At 53.3% G+C, this 19,925-nt stretch overlaps 5 protein-coding genes across 5 annotated transcripts; 3 read left to right on the plus strand and 2 right to left on the minus strand.

The window, feature by feature from the left end:
* Positions 1–79: 79 nt before the first annotated feature.
* Positions 80–697, plus strand: VE01_08720 (uncharacterized protein; the record flags this gene model as incomplete). The annotated part of the gene is made up of 2 exons (XM_018278140.1): positions 80–313; positions 452–697. 2 exons carry the CDS (start codon positions 80–82, stop codon positions 695–697), a joined length of 480 nt encoding a protein of 159 aa, XP_018127211.1.
* Positions 698–4,484: 3,787 nt separating this feature from the next.
* VE01_08721 (uncharacterized protein) lies at positions 4,485–9,731 on the plus strand. Its single transcript, XM_018278141.2, has 2 exons — positions 4,485–6,846; positions 6,911–9,731. The coding sequence occupies exons 1-2, from the start codon at positions 6,383–6,385 to the stop codon at positions 8,619–8,621; spliced, it is 2,175 nt and encodes a 724-aa protein (XP_018127245.1). The 5' UTR covers positions 4,485–6,382; the 3' UTR covers positions 8,622–9,731.
* Positions 9,732–11,833: 2,102 nt separating this feature from the next.
* Positions 11,834–14,371, minus strand: VE01_08722 (uncharacterized protein). The gene is made up of 2 exons (XM_018278142.2): positions 12,639–14,371; positions 11,834–12,493 (listed from the first exon to the last, which is right to left on the minus strand). The coding sequence occupies exons 1-2, from the start codon at positions 14,289–14,291 to the stop codon at positions 12,236–12,238; spliced, it is 1,911 nt and encodes a 636-aa protein (XP_018127246.2). The 5' UTR covers positions 14,292–14,371; the 3' UTR covers positions 11,834–12,235.
* A 184-nt stretch (positions 14,372–14,555) lies between these two features.
* Positions 14,556–15,580, minus strand: VE01_08723 (uncharacterized protein). The gene is made up of 2 exons (XM_018278143.2): positions 15,430–15,580; positions 14,556–15,352 (listed from the first exon to the last, which is right to left on the minus strand). The coding sequence occupies exons 1-2, from the start codon at positions 15,492–15,494 to the stop codon at positions 14,653–14,655; spliced, it is 765 nt and encodes a 254-aa protein (XP_018127228.1). The 5' UTR covers positions 15,495–15,580; the 3' UTR covers positions 14,556–14,652.
* Positions 15,581–17,252: 1,672 nt separating this feature from the next.
* On the plus strand, positions 17,253–19,189 carry VE01_08724 (uncharacterized protein). Its single transcript, XM_018278144.2, has one exon. The coding sequence runs from the start codon at positions 17,944–17,946 to the stop codon at positions 18,979–18,981; it is 1,038 nt and encodes a 345-aa protein (XP_018127208.1). The 5' UTR covers positions 17,253–17,943; the 3' UTR covers positions 18,982–19,189.
* Positions 19,190–19,925: the final 736 nt, after the last annotated feature.

The following is a 19,925-nucleotide window of genomic DNA, read 5'->3' on the forward strand; positions in this document are numbered from 1 at the left end:
CACAGTGTATGAGCTGCTGGATGGTGCGATACATATTCTTATGGAATTTGTGCCTGGCGATGGCCCTTTTTATACAGATATGACCCCAGAGCAGATCAAAGAATTTGGTCAAGAACGCTGGGTCGCTGGGTATCTGCGGCAGCTACGAAATCTGGAACCTCCCGAAGAAGGCTTTATTGGATCCGTATCGCTTGGTTCTTCGATGGACGACAGACTGGGCCACAACCGCTTCGGCCCATTCCACAAAGTGGCAGACTTCCACGATTATTTACGCTTCGGAGGACCTCTTGAAACTTGGAACTATGATCCGGTGGTCAAAAAAATCCATGGCAGATCAGAATCTTACAAAGTCAAGTTCACCCACGCTAACCTCAACACAAGAAGCATCCAATGCCACAATGGCAGGATACAGGCCATCATTGATTGGGAATTCGCAGGCTGATACCCTCAGTATTGGGAGTATACCAAGATGTACTTCGCCGAGTTCTCCTTTTATCAAACATTTTTTGCCGCTGTCGTGGGCGAGCCGGGCATTGAAAAGTATCCCAAGGAACTTCGGGCGGAGCGCGATATCTGGAGGGTTGTGAATCCCTGGCAATACGACGACTTTTACGGCAAACCATTGATCCATGGGGGGCGTCTACAGGGTGGTGGAAGCTTGTGTAATGATGAGGGTACTTGGGCGGGGGGAAACTGAAAACAAGCATGAATCACAAGTGTTCCACGGTCTCTAGCAATTAGCAGTCACAATATGTAATACCACTTTTATTCTTCATTAATAACACGTCTGTTTGATATTCCTCCTCGCCCCATAGTGACAACTCTAGCTCAGCTGAGATTAACTATGTCCGCAATGCTCCTCCTAGAACTTGATTCAACTTTATAAGAAGCTTATTTATTAGCCAAGCAGCTGTCTAGACTGTAGAGTAAAACACTGGGTTGCCTAACCTAGCAGGCTCTCTAACACAGCTTAAGATAAAAGAAGTGCTCGTGTACACTTTCTGCGTCAACGCCTCTAGTTCACTTCTGTCACCGCCGTTATCCAGATTTCAATCCTTACATCCTTGGCTAGGTTTGTATCAAGGAAAATTCTTCCTAGAGCTTCTGTAGCCAAAACAGTTACTAGATCCTAGATACGGCTGTGGAACGGTGAAACGGAGTTGGGCAACTATAGACAGTAGATCACTATAAACACGCGAACGATCTGTAGAAGACGATTGATACTTGAGATATCTACCACAGAGAGCTCGAGGCAGCAACTATCGCTGGTCTACCGGTGTGTGCACGCGTTGCAGTGGTACGAGTTGATTATCCCCCCACACCACAACAGAAAGGGGCAAGAGACGAAATTAAACCAACAACACGGCAATCCCAGCACCCTACCCCAAACAGCCCAGCGAACATCTGAGATATCCCTAATATCACTCGAGTCCAGCCTCATCCGTAGCCCATTTTTCCGGATTAATGAAGGTGGAAGGGGCATGTAGGGCGCTATGTTCTTTGAGCCAGAAGAAACAAAATGAAACCGACGACACGAGAATTCCAGCTTCTACTGACACTAAATAGACCAATAGACCAGCAAACAGGCTGTGGAGGAGGCTGGACTCAACTGATGCTAATATCTCTAGCATAAGTCGAGACCGGCCGCCTCCACAGCCCATTTTTTGGGACTTGGTGAAGATGGAAGGGCCATCCGTATAGGGAGCCATGTGTTTTTGAGGCAAAAAAGACGGAAAAAAAAACCGGCACACGACAGTCCATCCCAGCCTACGGATTCCGAACAGCCCAGCGAACAGCTGATATCCCTGTTGCTAGTCGAGTTTGACCTCGTCCACAGCCCATTTCTCGGGCTATGTTGGAGTTGGAAAAGCCATGTAGGGAGTCATATTCTCTTCCGAAAACCATTTTGTCCCACGATAGTGAAGAGAATAGGGAAGAGAGAAAGAAAAAAACAGAAGAGGGGGAGCTTTTAACCTGGAGAAAATAATCAGACCACCAAAATGACGAAAACATCGCAACACTTTCGCGTGACGATAGTTCTGACGCGTTCCTGAAATAATCGAGAAGTCATAATGATGATCTCCCAATAAACAAAACGCTGCCGCACTGGACCTGGCAACTTTCTTTTTACCCCTTGTCCCTAATATAAGCATCATGGATTTCATGCACCGCCGTCAATTTAACCCAGTCTAAACACTACGCTTCCCCACTCTCACCTGATATCCATAATATATTTCCAGGCTCGCAAAACCACGCCGTCTCTTTCGAATATCTCCACTTGAGACGCCGTTTGGGGGTCCGGTGTAAAGTACGTAAGTTATAGCAATGGTGTGTTTGCTATAATATCTAGATATCATAGCTTAGGCTCTTCATCTCGTCAACAACAAAGGGTCTCTCAGAGCACGTGAGGGCGCGAGCTTCACAGGCACGTGACTAGCCTGTTGATTTGTGCCTGGTTGATTTGGAAGGAAGGGTCAGGGGAAATCCCCTTTCGGCAAAGATGATGACGTGTCCGGGCATAGAGCAAATGGTGGTGATATATTATTTACGACTGATTTCTCTTGATTTTTTTTTCTGCATTAGAAATGCATGGCACGCATTGCATGCGTCTGGATTTCTGAGAGACGAGACACCGCCGGGTAACCAACCCTTAGGCGAGGTACAGTACGGCACTGGGACACGAGGGGAAGGGGCCTGGTGCGTGGGGAGCTAATGCGGGGCTATTGTGGTGTGCAGCGCACGGTGCCTTGCATTGGGTGCATGTGGACTACTGGTGCTTTTTGGGGGGGATATAAATACCTTTGGTGTGGTTTTCTCGTCTTGGGTGTGGGGAGGGAAGTGCGTGAATATTGGATTCGGGGTGGATGATTGCGGTGCTTTTATGGGGTTTTGTACTGTTGGTGTTAGTGGAGGCAGGCGACTGGTGATAGATGATATGATAGATGGTGTGCGCGCCCGCTGCCCAGTTTTGACTCTTCATATTAGAAGTCGCTGCTGCCTGCCAGCCTTTTGTCGGAGTTGCCGATGATGGATGTAGGAGATAGATGATATAGCAATAATAAGATGCAAACGAGTAATCGTATCTAGTTGTTCCTGTTAGCCCGCCCTTGCCGCCTCCCCGGCCACATACGATAGCCTCAGCCACGTACGATAGCCTCCTCGTTCTTGTGCTCGTATGATGACATACACACCGACACCGCCCATCCCTCGGTCACCTCCTACTGAATTCCGTGCCTCTCCCCTCGTCCGATCAAACGGCAAAAGGCACCCCGCTAACAGCCTCATCGCCGCACCGAGATCTAGACAAACACCCGTCGGTCAACGATGCTCATAGCCATCGGCCCCACGATGACGCGAACGGCACACTGATCCGGCCGGCCTGGCCAGATCCCCTCTCTGCCAGCACTGGCGTCGACGACGGCTTTGCTCGTCGCCAGGTACGGCGTCGTGCGTACCGCGACCGGCACAGCATTCCCCATGTGTGCCTGTGTATGTACCTTTTGTGGTGGTGTTGTACAGGAAGTAGGTAGCTAGTAGCGTAAGGTACATGCACCCGCCGCGCGCTTCGAGTCATCTGCCCACAGCCAGGAAAGCGGCAGACGAGGCAGGAGCAGCCCAGACCGTCGTGATAATCTAGTAATCGAGTAATCGAGTACTACTCTACTCCGTTATTCTCGTGGAGGGAATGTGCGCAATGTGTGCACGATGTCGATGTCAGCGACGACGCGGGCTCGATTCGTTCATTTTGGTGTGGTTATGATACATTCGTCGTCGACTCTGGTCGGCTGCACGCAGCGGAGGACCCTCATGTCATTGAACTGTCATCTAATGTCATCCCGAAGGAGTGCATGTCATCGTGACAACAACGACAACGACGACGCCCTGTAGAACGACGGTCAGTAAGGGGGGGTTAGATCAGTGATGGTAAAGGAGAGAACAAAAGCAAGGACAGCCAGATTAGACAGACTGAGGGAGAGCCAGAGATAGAGGCAAAGTGGCGATGGTACTACTAAACATATGAGACAATACAGCAGAGTACTTTACACCGGCTCTACCTTGGAGATCCAGTTGAGGGTGTACTTACCAAACGTATGAACGTATGAATATCCAACTCTTAAGTATTACGCCGCAAGAAACAATCCAATCCGCGTTCAGTGTTTGCGACTGCTGGCTGCACATCGTACTGTGTTTGGCATGCTTGGCTGTTGTCTGACTATGTTTGTATACTCAATCATGTATACTCAATCATGAATGGTGCTTACCATAGAATACGATAATGAAATCCCCACCCGGCCTGGCGGTCATTGTCGACGATGATCCAGTGTCATTCGAGTATTTCGAGTCTTGTCAACTTTTGTGGTAGTTGTACCCCCCTAATCCTCGTCAACGCCCCTCGTTCGCTCCTTCCCATACCACCCCTCCTTCATTCTCGTCATCCCCCTCGACCCCCTCACCCCCCTACCACTCCCCTACCACCCCCCTCACCTCCCCCTCATCTTTGCCACGCCTCTTTCCCAGATCTCGCCCATCACCCGCACTTCGCCGTTCTTGGCGCCCTGTCTATCAACACACCCTTTGGGAAACATGTAGGAACATGTAACTCGGAAGGAGTAAAGGGAAAGGGCAGGAACATACGGAAGGAAGCCAGGGAATATAGGGAGCTTACATACAGTACGCATAGAGTGAGGGAACACGGAAACACACAACGGGACTTGCGGAACACAGGCAACTTAGGGGAATATAGGGCTGGAACGTTACCATCGTCGCCGTCATTACCATTACCGACAAACAAAAACCATATTACACATCACCAACTGCCAACAAACAAACTACCAGCCAGTACCAACCAACTCCTCCGACTACTCCTCGATCGTACCTCACTCCCTCCCGTCATTCTCCCTAAGCCGTCCATCCTTGCTCTTTCCCCCTTCTTTGCTCCTTGCCCCTTCCTCCTTACTCTTTGCCACCTTGTTATCAGTACCATCACCACAACTATCACTACTTCCATCACTACCACCATCACCACCAACTTTCTCTGCATTCTTCCATCGTCACATCACATCACCTCATACACGAACCAACAACCTCCCTATCACTCTTCCTGCCCTACCCCTTGGTCCCTCGCCATTCCCCTCGCGGCATCTCCTGCCCTCGCCGCCCCGATCAACCCTTCCCTAGGTGTCTTACGACATCAAAACGTACCATCCTCTATTGCGGTACCTAAGACATCGTTCGACGAGCCACGGTTCGGTGTGCCACGATTGCTGAGACTAAAAACCACGCCGCTCTTCTCTTAAGCCATCCAACTGCTGAGAAATAGAAAAGTGTCGAAGACAGCTGTTGCATTGGATCATTTCATCTGCCCACCTTGCTACTAGCCTACCTATATCTATCTATCTACCTTGCATACCCTACCTCTCCCTTTCCATCCTGACGACATTTTTATCATCTTTTTATTCAAATATCAACCTATTCTGCCATCATTATACATCACTATCCTTCGATACCCACCATATCCGCCATTGACCATCACACTTGCTGTCACGGTACGCTGTATACCCAAACGACAGCAAACTCGGGATAACAACGGCGTTCACGATCGTTGCCTTGCGACCTGCCTCGCCAATCCTTTGCGACTTGCGACCTGCCGCTTGTGACTACGAAACTTGGCTCCTCGTTCATTCCCACCGCTCCGTCGCGACCAACTATACCACCATTCATCCTCATTCTCGGTTCCTGTGTAATGTTGGTGCGCATCACTCCCTCGGCCGAATCAATCTGAAACGTCCAAAACTCGTTGGTGTTCTGACCAACGACCCACCAAAGAAACAGCGTCCCCCACACAGTCCGATCAATCCTTATCGACGGCTCTTCGGACACTGCCCTCTCCCCTCCCCTCCTCCACCACCCCCCCCCCACATACACACCATCATAGCTCTTCCCCACTGCGTCGTGGACAGACGTCGGTCGTCGACATCGCATCCCCTCACCGCCGTCGAAACACCCTCCGTTGAACGTCATTCCACACGTCGAGCCTGTCATACACAACAACTACGGTCAGCCGTAGGCAGGCGCTGACAAAGCTACACTTCATCCCGTACCTACCAACTTCGAGCCAAGGTTGCGCCAGCCCTGGGTTGTGGCCGCTCCTGGTCCCGCGGTTGACTTTGGATATGACAGCCTACACCTACATGTGGCTCCCAACAAAGCTCTTGACCCACTGAACGACAAGTCTTATACCTCAGGAGACGCTCCTCGAGCCTTCGACCTCGTGCCATAAGATCGTCCCATCTCGTCCGGTCGAAGGCGGGATAATCTACACGACCCGGAAGCGAGGCAACCCATTTCCAGCTGGGTGGCGACACAATACATACACCTGGTTATGGCAGCGTTTCAATCTGTCAATGCGGCCTTGACCCCCCCGAGGTCCTTTTTAAAGCAAGAGGACGGGCCGTCGGCCGCAACAGAACACAATGCTGGGCCAAGTTCCGCCGGTCCATCGACGTCGAAACTGGACGATGCAAAGACACCTACCAAGTCTAGCTTCGCGGCCTTACCGTCGCATAATGACTCCAAGGCAGGGGAGCCCTCATCGGCCGCCAGCACTTCGGAGTTCAAGAAGGCCGCAAAGCGCGAGAGCGCACAGTACTCGATGAAGTCGCGAGATTCCGAAGATGTAGATATGGACGACTCGGATGGAGATGATGATGGGTCGGATGAGGATAGCGTAGCTGCGGATGGGACGCGGTCGACGAAAAAGAAGAAATCCCAACGATTTTTCTGTACAGAATACCCACCTTGCAATTTGAGTTTTACTAGGAGCGAGCATTTAGCACGGCATATACGGTTCGTCAAGCTCATTTTCTTTTGGCCATGCGCCAGCGAACCTCGAGGCTAATATGTTACATAGAAAACACACCGGGGAACGCCCCTTCCAGTGCCACTGTTCACGGCGCTTCTCGCGGCTTGATAACCTACGACAACATGCCCAGACCGTTCACGTAAACGAGGATATCCCCGGCGACTCGCTCGCAGCTAGCAGTACGCGGTTCCAACGTCAGATACGGTCCGATCGTGTAAGGCCCGCAGCTAATCGCTCGCGGGCGAGCACGTCGAGCACTCAGCCCGGGCAGCCTCGAGGCCATACAAGGAATTCCCTGTCAGCCTCGAGTATCGGGTCCATCTACGCGGGTCGTGAGGATCCACGTCGCAGGCCGGCGCCACTCATCATGGCCGGCGACCCGCGGTCAAGGGTTTCGTTCGATAGCTATGCGTCTACGGAGGGCCCCTATGTATCGTCGAGTGGCTTCGTCAACAGTGGTTTCAACACTCCTACGTCATCACGGTACTCGGGGGGTTATGACAGTTCGCAGTGGAGCTCGGCCATGGGATCACCAGTCCGCGGCCATTCCAGAACGGCAAGCATGTACTCGGAACGTCGAATGGCTGGTCGCCGCCTATCCGTGCCGTCCTCAGAGAACCCTTTCGGGCCCCAAGGCTTTGGGCCGTCGTCGTTCGGACAGTCAACGCTCGCACCACTGAGCTCTGGCAGCCAGGAGTCCTTCTCGCCATCAGGAAGCATTATGGCAAGCCCAACTTCGTCCGTAGGCTCGTCATGGTCGAGGCGGGAGTCCCTCGCCAGTGCCGCTGATGACTATCGCCGCCGTACGTGGCACCACCCTGAGTCGCAGCCGGGCTTTACTAGTAGGCTGCAAAATGTTATGTCTTCTACCTCCCACCGCCCCACTCCCCCGGCATCAGTTGCCTCCGCAGCCAGTGGTCAGATCACCCTCCCCGGAATCGAATCCTTCCTATCACGTCCTGTGACCCCACCCCGCCGTAACCCCTCGCCAATGGAACTCGACACGCCGACCCGTCCTGAGTACGCCTGGTCTGACGACCGCTCTATCGCTGCTGCCAGACAATGGGACTCTAGCCTTCCACATAACTTTACGCGCCTCGAGATTGCCCAGCAAACATCCCGTCCCGATGATGCCAGCGCCTGGGCTACAGACGCTACACGTGCCGTGCAGGAGCGCGCAGCGCAACAGTCACAAGTGTCTCCTCGCCCCCAGCCGCGCGTAAGTTTCAGCACTACGACCTACCCAGCCCAAGAACCCCCACCCCGGCACCCAAACCACCACATTAGTGCCCCGCCCCTAACTCCGCGCGACTCCAAGAGACAGGGTTGGTATGCGGGACCGTTGCCGCAGCGCCAGCGCCCGTCTCCGGAAGGGGGGTCCAGTAGTTCCGATAACGGAATTCCTGGGACGCCGCGCATGGCGGGGCATGGGGATTACGGGCCCGTGATCGTCCAGCAACCCAGTGGGGGGTGGGACGAGCGCGATCGGGAGGGCCAGCGGGCGGCGGGAGAGCAAGGGGGGCAGATGCGGCAGGAGCAGGGACGAGGTGGAAACGGGCCGGGTCAGGGACAGGGGCAGGGTCAGGAGTTTAAAGGGGGGATCCCGGCGGCGATAGGGCAGGCGTATGCGGCGTACGGGGCCGTGACGTTGCCGCCGCCGGTGGAAGCGGTGAAGGCTGATGATGGGATGTTACGCCTAGAGGCGCTTGTGGCTGTGGCGACAGGGGAGAGTGGTAATAATGCGGCAGCAGCGTATTAGGACGTTCTTGTCCTATTGTCCTAGCTGCCGTGCCACCTCTCCCTCGTCGTCTTGTCGCAGTCGTCCCTTCTGCGTCCCCTGTTAGGGGGCTGCAAAATAGAAGGAGGGAAAGGATTTGTGCAGACGGATGAATAAAGTCAAGAAAGAGGGGGGATATAGGAAAAGGAAGGAACCGGGAGCGGTTCTGGATTCTAAATATGACTTACATGATCCGATCTGGGCACATCCCCCGGCCTCCATTACACGATTTTTTTACAGTGTTTGGAAGAGGATAGGAAGACAGATGGGGTCTGCTTTCCTTGGCCGGGTTTTACACATTAATTTTCCTTCTCTTGGCGTTATGATTTTAACGACCTTGATATTCTCATGCTTGTATTTTTTCCCATATTATTTTTCTTTGGGATAACGAGCCCTCCTCCAACTACGAGTCCCACTTGGTCTGGAACGGACATGGTCGCAACCGCGCGTCAGCTCCGCAATACGTACAATTCACTGCGCTGTACATAACAAATCCCTCCACCTCCGCGCTGGAACCCTCAACCTCAACGCTCCGTCGGTTCTCCCAAACTACACTCGCTTCTCGGCACTTGTATGTTTCCTTTTTTGGGAGGTTTTGGGTTTTTGGCGAAGGTGGTAGGAGGTCAGACTGGGTGGGATTTTAGGTTCTGGGTTTTGGGGGTCTTTCCTTTGGTTTGTCTCGCAGGATTTGGATATACCCAGTTTACTTTCGTTTACGATCGTCCGCCCCTTTCTCTGGGCGAGGCTATAGCTAGGGAGGGGGAATGCATGGGCGTTAATTTGGGAGGAGGATGGGGGTTGGGTGAGGCTGTGGCGTGGTGGTGGTGTGTGTAATGAGGTGTGGGATCAGGTGAACCATCCGGTGATAGTCGGTGCCAAAAGCGCGCGACGGGTATGATGTTATGAAAGGGGCCAGCGGGGAGTATTTGTTAGTAGCATGAAGGTTATGTTGTTGTGGATTAGTATTTGATGGCTTGCGTGCGAGTGTCTGTGTACGTATTTAGTAATCCAAGGCCAAAGTTTGGGATCAAGACCCACGTACCAAGAAAGGTAGTTGTTGCATAGAGATCAAAATCAAAATTTTATATTCGTAGACGTTATGACTCCCCGACTCCAGCGCTTATTGCAATATCGACATCCCCTCGCTACGCATCAATGGCACTTTCACCTTCCCTGCTTCCCACTACTCATCCCCCACTAACCTCACTCCCCCCCTCATCCCCCCCACCCCCTTAATCCCCAACCCCTCCCCCTCCCTCTCTCTCTCCCTCTCCCTCCCCTCCCTCTCCTCCCGCTCCCCCACCAGCGCCTTAAAATACACCTCCGCCGCCACCGTAGCACTATAACTCACCGCCGTCCAACTCCACGCATTCCTCCTCTCATGCTCCGCCCCCGCCGCCACCAGCGTCCTCAGCACCAATAACTGCCCGTTCGCGCTCGCGAAATGGAGCGCCGTGTTGCCGTCTGCGTCTTGTGCGCGCAGGAGCGCTCGCGCGGGGGTGAGGTTGGGTTCTGCTGCTAGTTCTGCTGCGGAGGGGGAGGGGGCGTGGGTCAGGATGAGTTGCACGCAGGTGTCGAATCCGTTTGCAGCAGCGAGCATGAGGGCGTCGCGACCACGACTATCCCGCTTCCCTATCCCCCCCGCATCCTTCGATTCGAGAAGCGCATGCACGATCTCCGCGTGTCCGTTCTTCGCAGCCAGCATAAGCGGGGTCTGGTGGAGGGTATTCAGACTTATCCCCCCTGCTTCGTGGCCCAGGGACAGGAGAAGCTGGGTTATGGGGAGGGAGGGGAGGGAGGCGGCTAGGTGGAGAGAGGTGTTGGAGAGGCCAGGGGGGGAGGGGGTGAGGTCGGGGTTTTGGAGGAGGTGCGGGTGTGTGCGGAGGATGCGGCGGGTTATGGGGAGGGAGTGCGTGTGGATTGCGCGCCGGAGGCGGAGGGATGGATCGATCCTGGAGGGGGTTAGAAGGGGGGATTCTTGAAGGTGGGGGGGGTGAGCGGTGGGAAGGGGGGCGCGTACATTGTGGTTGCGTGATCATTGTAGGGTTTGTGGTGGTTTCTGGGTGGTTGGAGGTGAGCTTGTGTCTTGTGGGTGTTTGATTTCGGAGGATTTGGTGGCGTTGAGTTGTTTGTTTGTGTTTGTGTTGTGTTGTTTATGTTCTGGAGACGTTAGGTGTCGTGGGCTGATTCGGGGTTTGAGAGCTATATTGGTCTTATCGGTTGTTCCCTGGTTGACCCCTTCGTTATCGTAGTAAGCCCCGGCCCCGCTCCCGCCCCCACTGTAGCGAAGGCTCCGCCGCAGACCAAGGTTAGATCAGATCGCGCGACGCTATTTTATAACCCTGAACCAAGAATATGGACGGTGATGAATGATACGATATTTCCAGGGGCAGGGCAGGGCAGGGGATTTCTTCAAAACCTCAAACTCTATCCCCGCATTCTAATTGTGAAGTGAAATCGTGGGAACACTTGGTGGGGGGTTTTGCCCTTAACCTTTCTATTTTTGGCACAATTCACTGGTCGCACAAACGTTCTCATAAACGTATGATGGTAACTTACAACAGTTTTGGGTTCTTTGGAGATATGTTCATAGGCACGGTTTGGGAAATAGAGAGACTTCGTCATGAATAATATCAGGCGTCACATTCCCACGAGATCTACGTTGAACGCAAAATATGCATCCCTATATTATTTCTCGGAGTCTAAAGGGGAATTTACAGATCAAAGACGGATACACGATTAAAACGACAGTATATATTATGTCCAAGCTCCAGGACCATGAATATCTGTTCTTCACGCTCTAGAAACCATACACCATCAACACCACCGTGATTATTCTTGCAATTCTGTCACCGCTATCATAGTGCTGTCGTTGCAACCCTGCTGTCGTCGTTCCACCTCCCGCTGTCACTGTCGTCAGATTTCCCTGTCACCGTCATGATCCTGCCGCCGGAGCAAGGTCACATCTTGACCTTCTCCTTGGTTGACGAGTTCTCTCAAAATTATATTCCTGTTACAGCCAAGGGAGCGAACCCACATGCTGGCTGGGACTCGTTTAAATGGCAGATGGCTAATAAGAGAGATTCATGGGTCTTGAACTTACCTTTATATATGATGCGAGGCTCATCACACATGTATTACTGAATTCAGGCAGCTTCCGGTACGAATGTGGGTCGTTTCGTAGAGGGTGGTAGGTGAGTTTTATGAGTTGGTGTGAATTAGAAACTATCCCCTAGTGTTTTACCATACCTTAGAATATTTCTGGCCCGTATCTAGATGCTCGAAGTTCAGATGAATGATAGCGTGTGGTTGAACAAGTGAGGTACAACCTTCACAAATCTGAAGGCAGTCAATAAGACGTCACAAAGATGCGCCGAAAAACGACCTGGTTGAAAGCCACTGCATTGTTGGAAACTAAACCTCATCCCAACCACAAAATCCCACGCATCACCATGGTCCTCAACCTCCGCCGCCGAAAAGCAACCCTAAAATTACACTCCCCCCAAACCCTCAACGCCCTTTCCCACATCCCTTTAAGAAAACAAAGCAAACGCCCTCCTTCCCCCTCCACGCCCTACATCTTCACAAACCCCTCATCACAAATCCGCCTTCCCCCCCGTAACCTTACTAGCCTGCACCGCGCTCATTTTCGCGATCCAGCCCTGCGCGGGAAGGAACTTGCGCACGGTGCGGATCTCATCGGACGCGTAGCCGGGGATGCGGATGTTGTAGTTGCGCTCGAGGATGAGCTGGATGTCGCGGATCTCGAGGGTCTTGGAGCCGCGCGCTTTGGCGCACTTGCAGGCCGCTGTGATGACTTGGTCGACGAACTCGTCGGCGACGGAGAGGACGCACTGGGGTGGGTGGGTTAGCTGGTGTGTGTGGGAGGGGGATGGGGTGGTAGGTTGGGGGATGTGTTGTGGGAGGTGAGAAAATTGAGGGGTTGGTGGTGATTTAGGGTAGATCGGGCAGTATTCTGAATGGAAAAGCAAAACTCACATCTTCAACCTCCGGCGTAAGCCCCTCCGAATTATCCAACCCCTCCCCCCCGCCCGTAACTTGCCTTATAAGCTCATCCAGCTTCCGTTTATTAAGCACCCTCTCGGCATCCCCCTCCACATTAAACCCCGGCGCCTTCTGCATAACAGGCTGCTGCATAAGCCCACTCCCACTCCCCGACGGTCCCCCCGAATACGTCGGTCGCGTAGGAGGCATCTGCATCGGATGCGGCGACTCCGTCGCTCTCGGCGGAAGAATTTTCGGAATCGGCATCAGGTTCGTCTTTATATTCGGCGCGTCGCGAGGAAGCGAGGGGGGGTGCGAGTGGCTCGCCATCACGCTCGCCTGTCCCGTGCTAGCCTGGCTACTGGAATACGTGCGAGCAGCGTGCGCTACTGCATCAGAGTGCGTGAGTGGCTTGGGGGGCCCAACAGACGTTGCTTGGGGGGGGACGGCGGATTGTGGTGAGTTCTGCGCGGGTTGTTGACGGTTCTGCATCTGCTGGATGTGCGGGGCTGTTGCGAGCGCGGTGTTCACATGGGGAAGGCCGCCAGGAGGAGCAGTCGCACTTTCCGTTTTTATGGCCGCACCACCACCTTGCACATTTTGCGCTGCGGGCATGCTGGCCGCGTTTGCTGCACCTATTGGTTGACTCTGGTTTTGTTGTTGCTGTTGCTGTTGTAACTCGTTCTGCTGGTTTGGGGGAGGGGCACTGGGACGGCCGCCGTTGACTTGCTGGTTTCGCCCTGCTTGCATTGCGGCCTGCACTGCTTCGGTTTGCGCCATCGCCTGGCTCTGTGCGGGCTGTTGGGTGTTCATTGTTGGGCGGGGAGGGATTGCGATGCCCTGCGGTGGGTGGGAGGGTTGCTGCTGGGCCTGCGAGCCACCTGCTGCTTGTGCTGCTGCATCCGATTGTTGTCTCCGGAACTGATCAACGAAGCGCTTTGCATCGCCGTGGTTCTTCTGGAACGCCTCCTTCTTGATTTGTAACTCTTTCTGCTCTTCTGGCGTTAAGGGTTTCCCGCCCTGTGTCCTCACAGCCACCTGCGCCTCAAGTCGTTTGACTCCACTCGCCGTGTTCTCCATCGTAAGAAGCGCCTTCAGGTATTTTCCCTTTATCTCTTGAATCCACTGTGCCGCCTCTGCAGGACCTAAGGTTGATGGCGCAACGTATGGGAATGAATTCACATGGTTCCGCATGTTTTCGGATACAGGTGGTCTCGCTGGGGCAGTTTGGGCGGTGGGCTGAGGCTGGGATGGAGGTGCAGAACCATCAGCTTGAGATTGCTGTGAAGGAGCCTGACTAGGTGGTCGCTGCTGATTTGGGTTGACCTGTGGTCGATTCGCAGTCGCCTGCATCTTATTGTGTAGAGTGACGGAGAAGTCGCGGATCTTCTTTGCCGCATCGCGATGCGCCTGGGTGTCGGGCGGGTTCGCCTCTATCTGCCTGTATAGCATGGCAAGGCCATTTTCCCACTTCTTCTTCTCTTCTATACTGAATTTATCGGGAAGCGCGCGCATGTGCTCTGGCTTGAAGAGCATACGAGGTTGTGCCTGTTGCTGGGGCTGTTGCTGCTGGGGAGGCTGTTGGAGAGACTGCTGGGGTGATTGCTGGGGTGGCTGCTGCCCTTGGGGATTCTGGAAGCCGTTCATTGTCGCTGTCTGATAGTATGAATTCTATGTGATAGCGAAGTGAATAGTTTGGGTTGTTAACCCCGGCTCATCTGCGGCAGTGATTTAATGTCGAGAAATGAAGTTCGATGGTCTCACGGCCTCTCGCCATCGCGGTATCTCGATGGAGCTAAACTACATACAGCGACTAAGCACTCACCGCCTTTGGCTCCAAGTAACAATTCAAATGGCAACCGCGGCAACAGTCAAACAGCGCATATATCATGTGCATTGGATCATAACTTGGGTATCAATTCGTATATATTAAAGAAGCGTCAACAAATGAGCATTTGCTGATGTTGTGTTGAACGCGGTGCACCCACACCCCGCACATTGACACGTATCATCGCAGCAGCCCCCCAAGGTCCCTCTCCATCCCCGACACCCGCTCCTCCAGCTCCCTCTTCTTCCTCTCCAACTCCAATATCTCCTCCTCCTCCAGCCTTATCAATTCATCCGTAATCACCGCATCATCCGCATCATCCCCCTCCTCCTCCTCCTCCGCCACATCCTCATCCAGCCCATCCCCATCCCAATCACCCTGCCTATTCATCCTCTCCAGCTCCCTCGTCTGTTTCACAACCTTCTGCTCATAATGCTGTAAACTCGTCTGTATCCTCGCATACCTCGACCGTAGCTGCGCAATCCTCTCCCTCGCCCCCTCCATCACATACACCTCCCCCAGCTTCTCCGCCCCCCTCAGCAGCACCTCCACATCCAAGTCGCCCTTCTGCACATTCTCGCTCTTCCGGATCTCCGAATTCAAGTCCGCCCCCAGCACAGCAGCGACCGCTGTATTCCGCCGCGGCGCGCGAGAGGTTGTGGACGCGCTGGAGACGACCTCGCCGCCGGCGACGTTGAAGACGGTTTGGCGCCGCGAGGCGGTGCTGGCTGCGGTGGGGTCGGGGTAGATGGAGGAGTCGCGGGGGGGTGGAGGGGGAACGGAGAAGAGGGCGCGCTCGTGGGGCTCGGTGTCGCGGATCAGAGCTGTGATGTCGTGGGACGCGAGGAGGGCGTTGGTGAAGATTTTGGGTGGGGGGAATCTAGGGGGAGTGGTTAATAAGGCGGGTCGGTCTTTGGTGTTGGGGAGTTGGGGGGGTGGAGTTGTTTTGGCACGTACGGGAGGGAGGCGATGGATTGGGCGGATAGGGAGATTTGCTCGAGATGGTTGGAGAGGAACGACATGTTTGTTGAGGGTGAGAGGTGGGAGGTGAGAGTGATACGTGGTTGTGGTGAAGGGGGGTGTTCCCTGACGGGTCAACAATGGGAAGGTGAGGAAGGTGAGGAGGGAGACGCGGGGCAGTGGACGCGATTTGTTTGCTATCGTGATAATCGGCAACAAGGGCAATGTAAGGTACAACGAACATGTAGTACTTGGGCGTATATGGTATGTACCTTACTCTTCAGTAACAGGTAACTTTGCTTACAGTACTGGAACACGACATGACTGTATAGCATAGTATAGTTACACATAATAGTTAATAGTTATACTGTTCAGTCACATATATATATTATAGTTATACAGGCACAATTATGCAGTGCAGTCGCTGGTACTCTTCAAATACATGCTGCTGTGGACGACAAAGGCACTGTTTCATGACGTGCGCCAATCACCGCCGCCCCAACCGCCGAACCACATATTCGGGCCTCGATTGAGTTTTGAGATTTGTGATTTATCGTATTATGTATTATCGTATTATTTCCTTAATTTCTTAAATATACTACATACGATACATACGCGTCTTATTGTTCATGCCCATCTATATATATCTCCATGAGACGTCATAGCTGAGACGAGGAGATTGAGACTGGCGTGCGTGCGTGCGTGCGGCATACGTGGAATGTGTGTGGAATTCGATTCCCGAGAGCTGCTTGTGAGTGAGTGTCTGTCCTGTGCCTGTGCTGAGTTTAATGCCCCAATCCACCACCAACCACCACCATATATCACCCATTCACCCACGCACGCCCACGCCGCTGACGGACTTATATCACTTTTAAGCGCCGGTTGGGCAGTAAACCGGTAAACCCACACCAAACTTTCATCGACGCCATCCATCCCACGATATCATTCCATCCACTTCCTTCCCTTGTGTGATTCCCCTGTGCGTGAATTTGTGTGTGCAGAGTGCATAGAGAGCCTCCTTCATTCAGCCTTCAGATCCCTTAGGTTTATTAGGTCTAAGTGTTCTGAGTGACGCTAGGTGACGCCGGGTCACGAAAGGCGCGCTCGTCCTCTCATGTCTTCGCCCGAAATTGCGCTTCTGACAACGCACTTCACTTCGCTCACAGACATTATAGCTGGGTCGTGATATACCTTGATGACTATACATGGCCATAACCATGACCATAGCCACGACCGATACGGAGTATACTCCCTCCTTACTTTGTTTGCACTCTATCATGCACAATCACGCCACGGTCCGATTTGCCAGCCAGCACGCACACACACACACGCCCACACGCACGCACGCAGCAGTGGGAATCAAAATTAAAATCAAATGCTGTTTAGCTGTTAATTGTATTCCCGCATGCGGCCAAGATTGTGGGCAAAATGGATCAAATGGGTGCCAGTGCCACAGAAACCAACCTACACAACCTGGCTGCTGCAGCCGCAAGAGAAAAAAAATATGTGTGGTGATTTCCCATCTGGCTGTGTTGCTGCCCGACTCCAAATTTCCCCATGGAAGCTTTTTTTCTCCCTCGCCCCCTTCTCAGCCATTGCAACCCGACGCTGCGGTTTCATACCGTTGCTTGGTGCCTTTTGGTGCCTCTTGCTGCATTTTACTGCATTTTACTACCTCCACGACCCTCCATGAACCTCCACGAGGGCCCTCTTTAGATAATGTTAAGTACTGTATTATCTGTATCATCTGTACTATAACGGTACTAATGAAGTCAACCCCTGGCTCTTTGATTAAAGATCATACCAACAGCGGCTCTCCACGATAATCATTACCACGCACACAAGGGCAGGTGCGCCGAAACTGACAGGTTTTCGCGTTATATTTATCCACAACTCTCCCACCCACTTTATCTGACCCCTCCGTGCTTCCTTCCTACCCTTTCCTCCCACCTTCCACCTTCCTCCCATTCCTCCCGACTGAAACCGTCCGCTACAAAAAGGTTCCTCCTCCCCCTCACCTATACCTCTCCTCATATATATACATCCGTATATATATACACATATATACCCATATACATATATTTTATATATACTGTACCTTTCCTCGGCCGTCGACTGCCCACCTCCTTCCTTCCCGTCAGCAATCAAAGCAATCAATCTGAAAAAAAAAAGAGTGGTGGCCACGACCCCTCCTCTCCCACCAGTCCAATACCCGACCACCACACTCTTGCCTGGAATTCCGGCCGCCGCCCTTATTACCTTTCCTTATCCAAGGAAGATCACCTCATAGTATCCTCGAGAAAGCCCCCTAGAGAGAGCTCGAGCGTCTTACGTGCAACATCTATCCGTTTACTTCTTATCATGAGCTGCAATTCCCCTCGACTGGATTCTCCTCTGTGGAGAGACCTTCATACCCTATCGCCGTCACGACCGATAGTACCAACAACCCAACCCGCAAACCACCCAGCCTACTCCAACGCCGACGACGCTTACACATAAGAAGTCCCCAAAATGTCATCCTCATCCGATTCCTCAGACTGGGACTCCGACTCCGACTCCTCGGACTCCCAGCCCAGCACCCCCAACGTGCGTTTCGCGCGCCGCCCCACGGTTCCCTCCTCACCGCCCGAGACACCCACCACCTCTTCCTTCCCGCTTGGCGAGCCTCCCCACCCCGCCTCTCGCCCCGGAATACGCAATTTCTCGCGGCCCCTCCCGCCGACCCACGACGAGATCCGCCCCGTCGGCCAAGGCCACAACTTCACCTACATCCCGCAAGTGCGACTCGAGGACCTCAGCCCTCGCTCCTCCACCTCCTCCTCCTCGCGCTCCTCCCGCTCAAACAGTCCCGCCCGCTCCATCGACAGCGACAGCGACAATGAGCACCCGACCATAACCCAGCACGCCTCCATCCAATCCCCGCTGCACCACAGCACGCGCAGCCTCATCCCAGCGAACTTCACACTCTCCTCCCTCCACGACACCGACTCAGACGACTCAGACGACGACGACCTCTCCGTCATCCTCCCCGACCACTACAGCGACGCGGCCTCCTCCCGCGGCGCCCCCTCCGAACACTCCTCCTCCTCCTCCACCTCCTCCCAACACACCCCCCCCACCCCCTTCCCCGCCGACTCCAAAGCCACCCGCCTCGCCGACGAATTCGAGCTCCTCGCCTGCGCCCCCCGCGACGACCACGACGCCTGGATGAGCAAGCAGCGCCTGCTCAAGCGCATGAAGCGGCTCAGCTCGGGGAGTATACATAAGCGCACGCTGAGCCAGAGTATTGGTAGCGAGACGGACGACGAGGATATCAAGCCGTATGATGCGAATGAGATTGGGGCGAGCGCGAGCGGGCTGAGGAGGCTGAGGAGGAAGACGGGGGAGCGCTTGAGTCTTATTTTCGATGATCCCCCGCAGAGGATTGTGGAGTGTGAGGAGCCGGAGAGTGGGGAGGATGAGGTGGTCCAGGAGAGAATCCCGGATATGGAGGAGATGCTTATGTTGGCGCTGCCGTATTATGAGATGGATACGGATATGGGGTATTAAGAAAACGAAATACCCCACTACTGCCCGAGCCCTGGTGGCCTGATGGCACAAAAAGCACACGATCAATGAATGACGGTGCAAAATGATTTTATGGAGGATTTTTAACGAAAAGTTTACGGATGGATGGATGGATGGGGAAAATGGCGGTTATGATCTTGGGTTAGTTACGACAAATAGAAATGGGGTCTCTCGGCGGCGCATTTTGGGAGGGGGAAGGCGGGGGGGTCCTCTCGACATCAGCGATTTGTCGAGGGGCTTATCGGAGGAGGCGGCTTTTGTCTATTTGTTTGTCGTTTTTGGTTTGATGATGATGCATAGCGACATAGCATATAGAATCTTTGGGTATAGAAGCAAGCATCTGGGATTGATACCCGGGTGCAAGTAGTTAGACAGCAATTGAGCGGCTTTGAATTTTTATTGTGGTTTGGGCGGGGGAACTGCTTGTGGTGTGCATGTGCTCGCTCTTGTTGAGTCATGGTGAGGTCAGGTCTGCTTGCCAGAAGCAATTATCATTACAACGACTCGCAATTACAAACTCTGACGTTTTGAGGCCAAAATTTCTCTATTTTCATCGGCTACTTAAGGTCGCCTCGCGCCCATGAAATATCTCTCTCGACATCATCTCAAATATATATATACCACACTTCCCACTTTCTTTCTTTCTTTCTTTTTCAGCCTCCTGCCTACAGCTAGCTAGCTATCCACAGAACAGCTCCAGCTCCGAACAGACCCAACTCCGGGCCAGTCCGTCCGCCAAAACCCACACCAAAGCGGAAGCTAGTTTTTAGTGCTGTTCCTGGCAGGTGCTGGTTGGCTATATATAACTATCCAGTGGCTTTTCCCCGTCGACAACAACGGTTGGTCGACATCTTATACATATATATACATCACATTTTTCAAAAAAAAATTAACATAACTATTTTCAGTGTTGCCCGAGTACTACT

The sequence above is a fragment of the Pseudogymnoascus verrucosus genome (assembly GCF_001662655.1).
Source record: "Pseudogymnoascus verrucosus strain UAMH 10579 unplaced genomic scaffold scaffold_48, whole genome shotgun sequence".
Classification (NCBI taxonomy): domain Eukaryota; kingdom Fungi; phylum Ascomycota; class Leotiomycetes; order Thelebolales; family Thelebolaceae; genus Pseudogymnoascus; species Pseudogymnoascus verrucosus.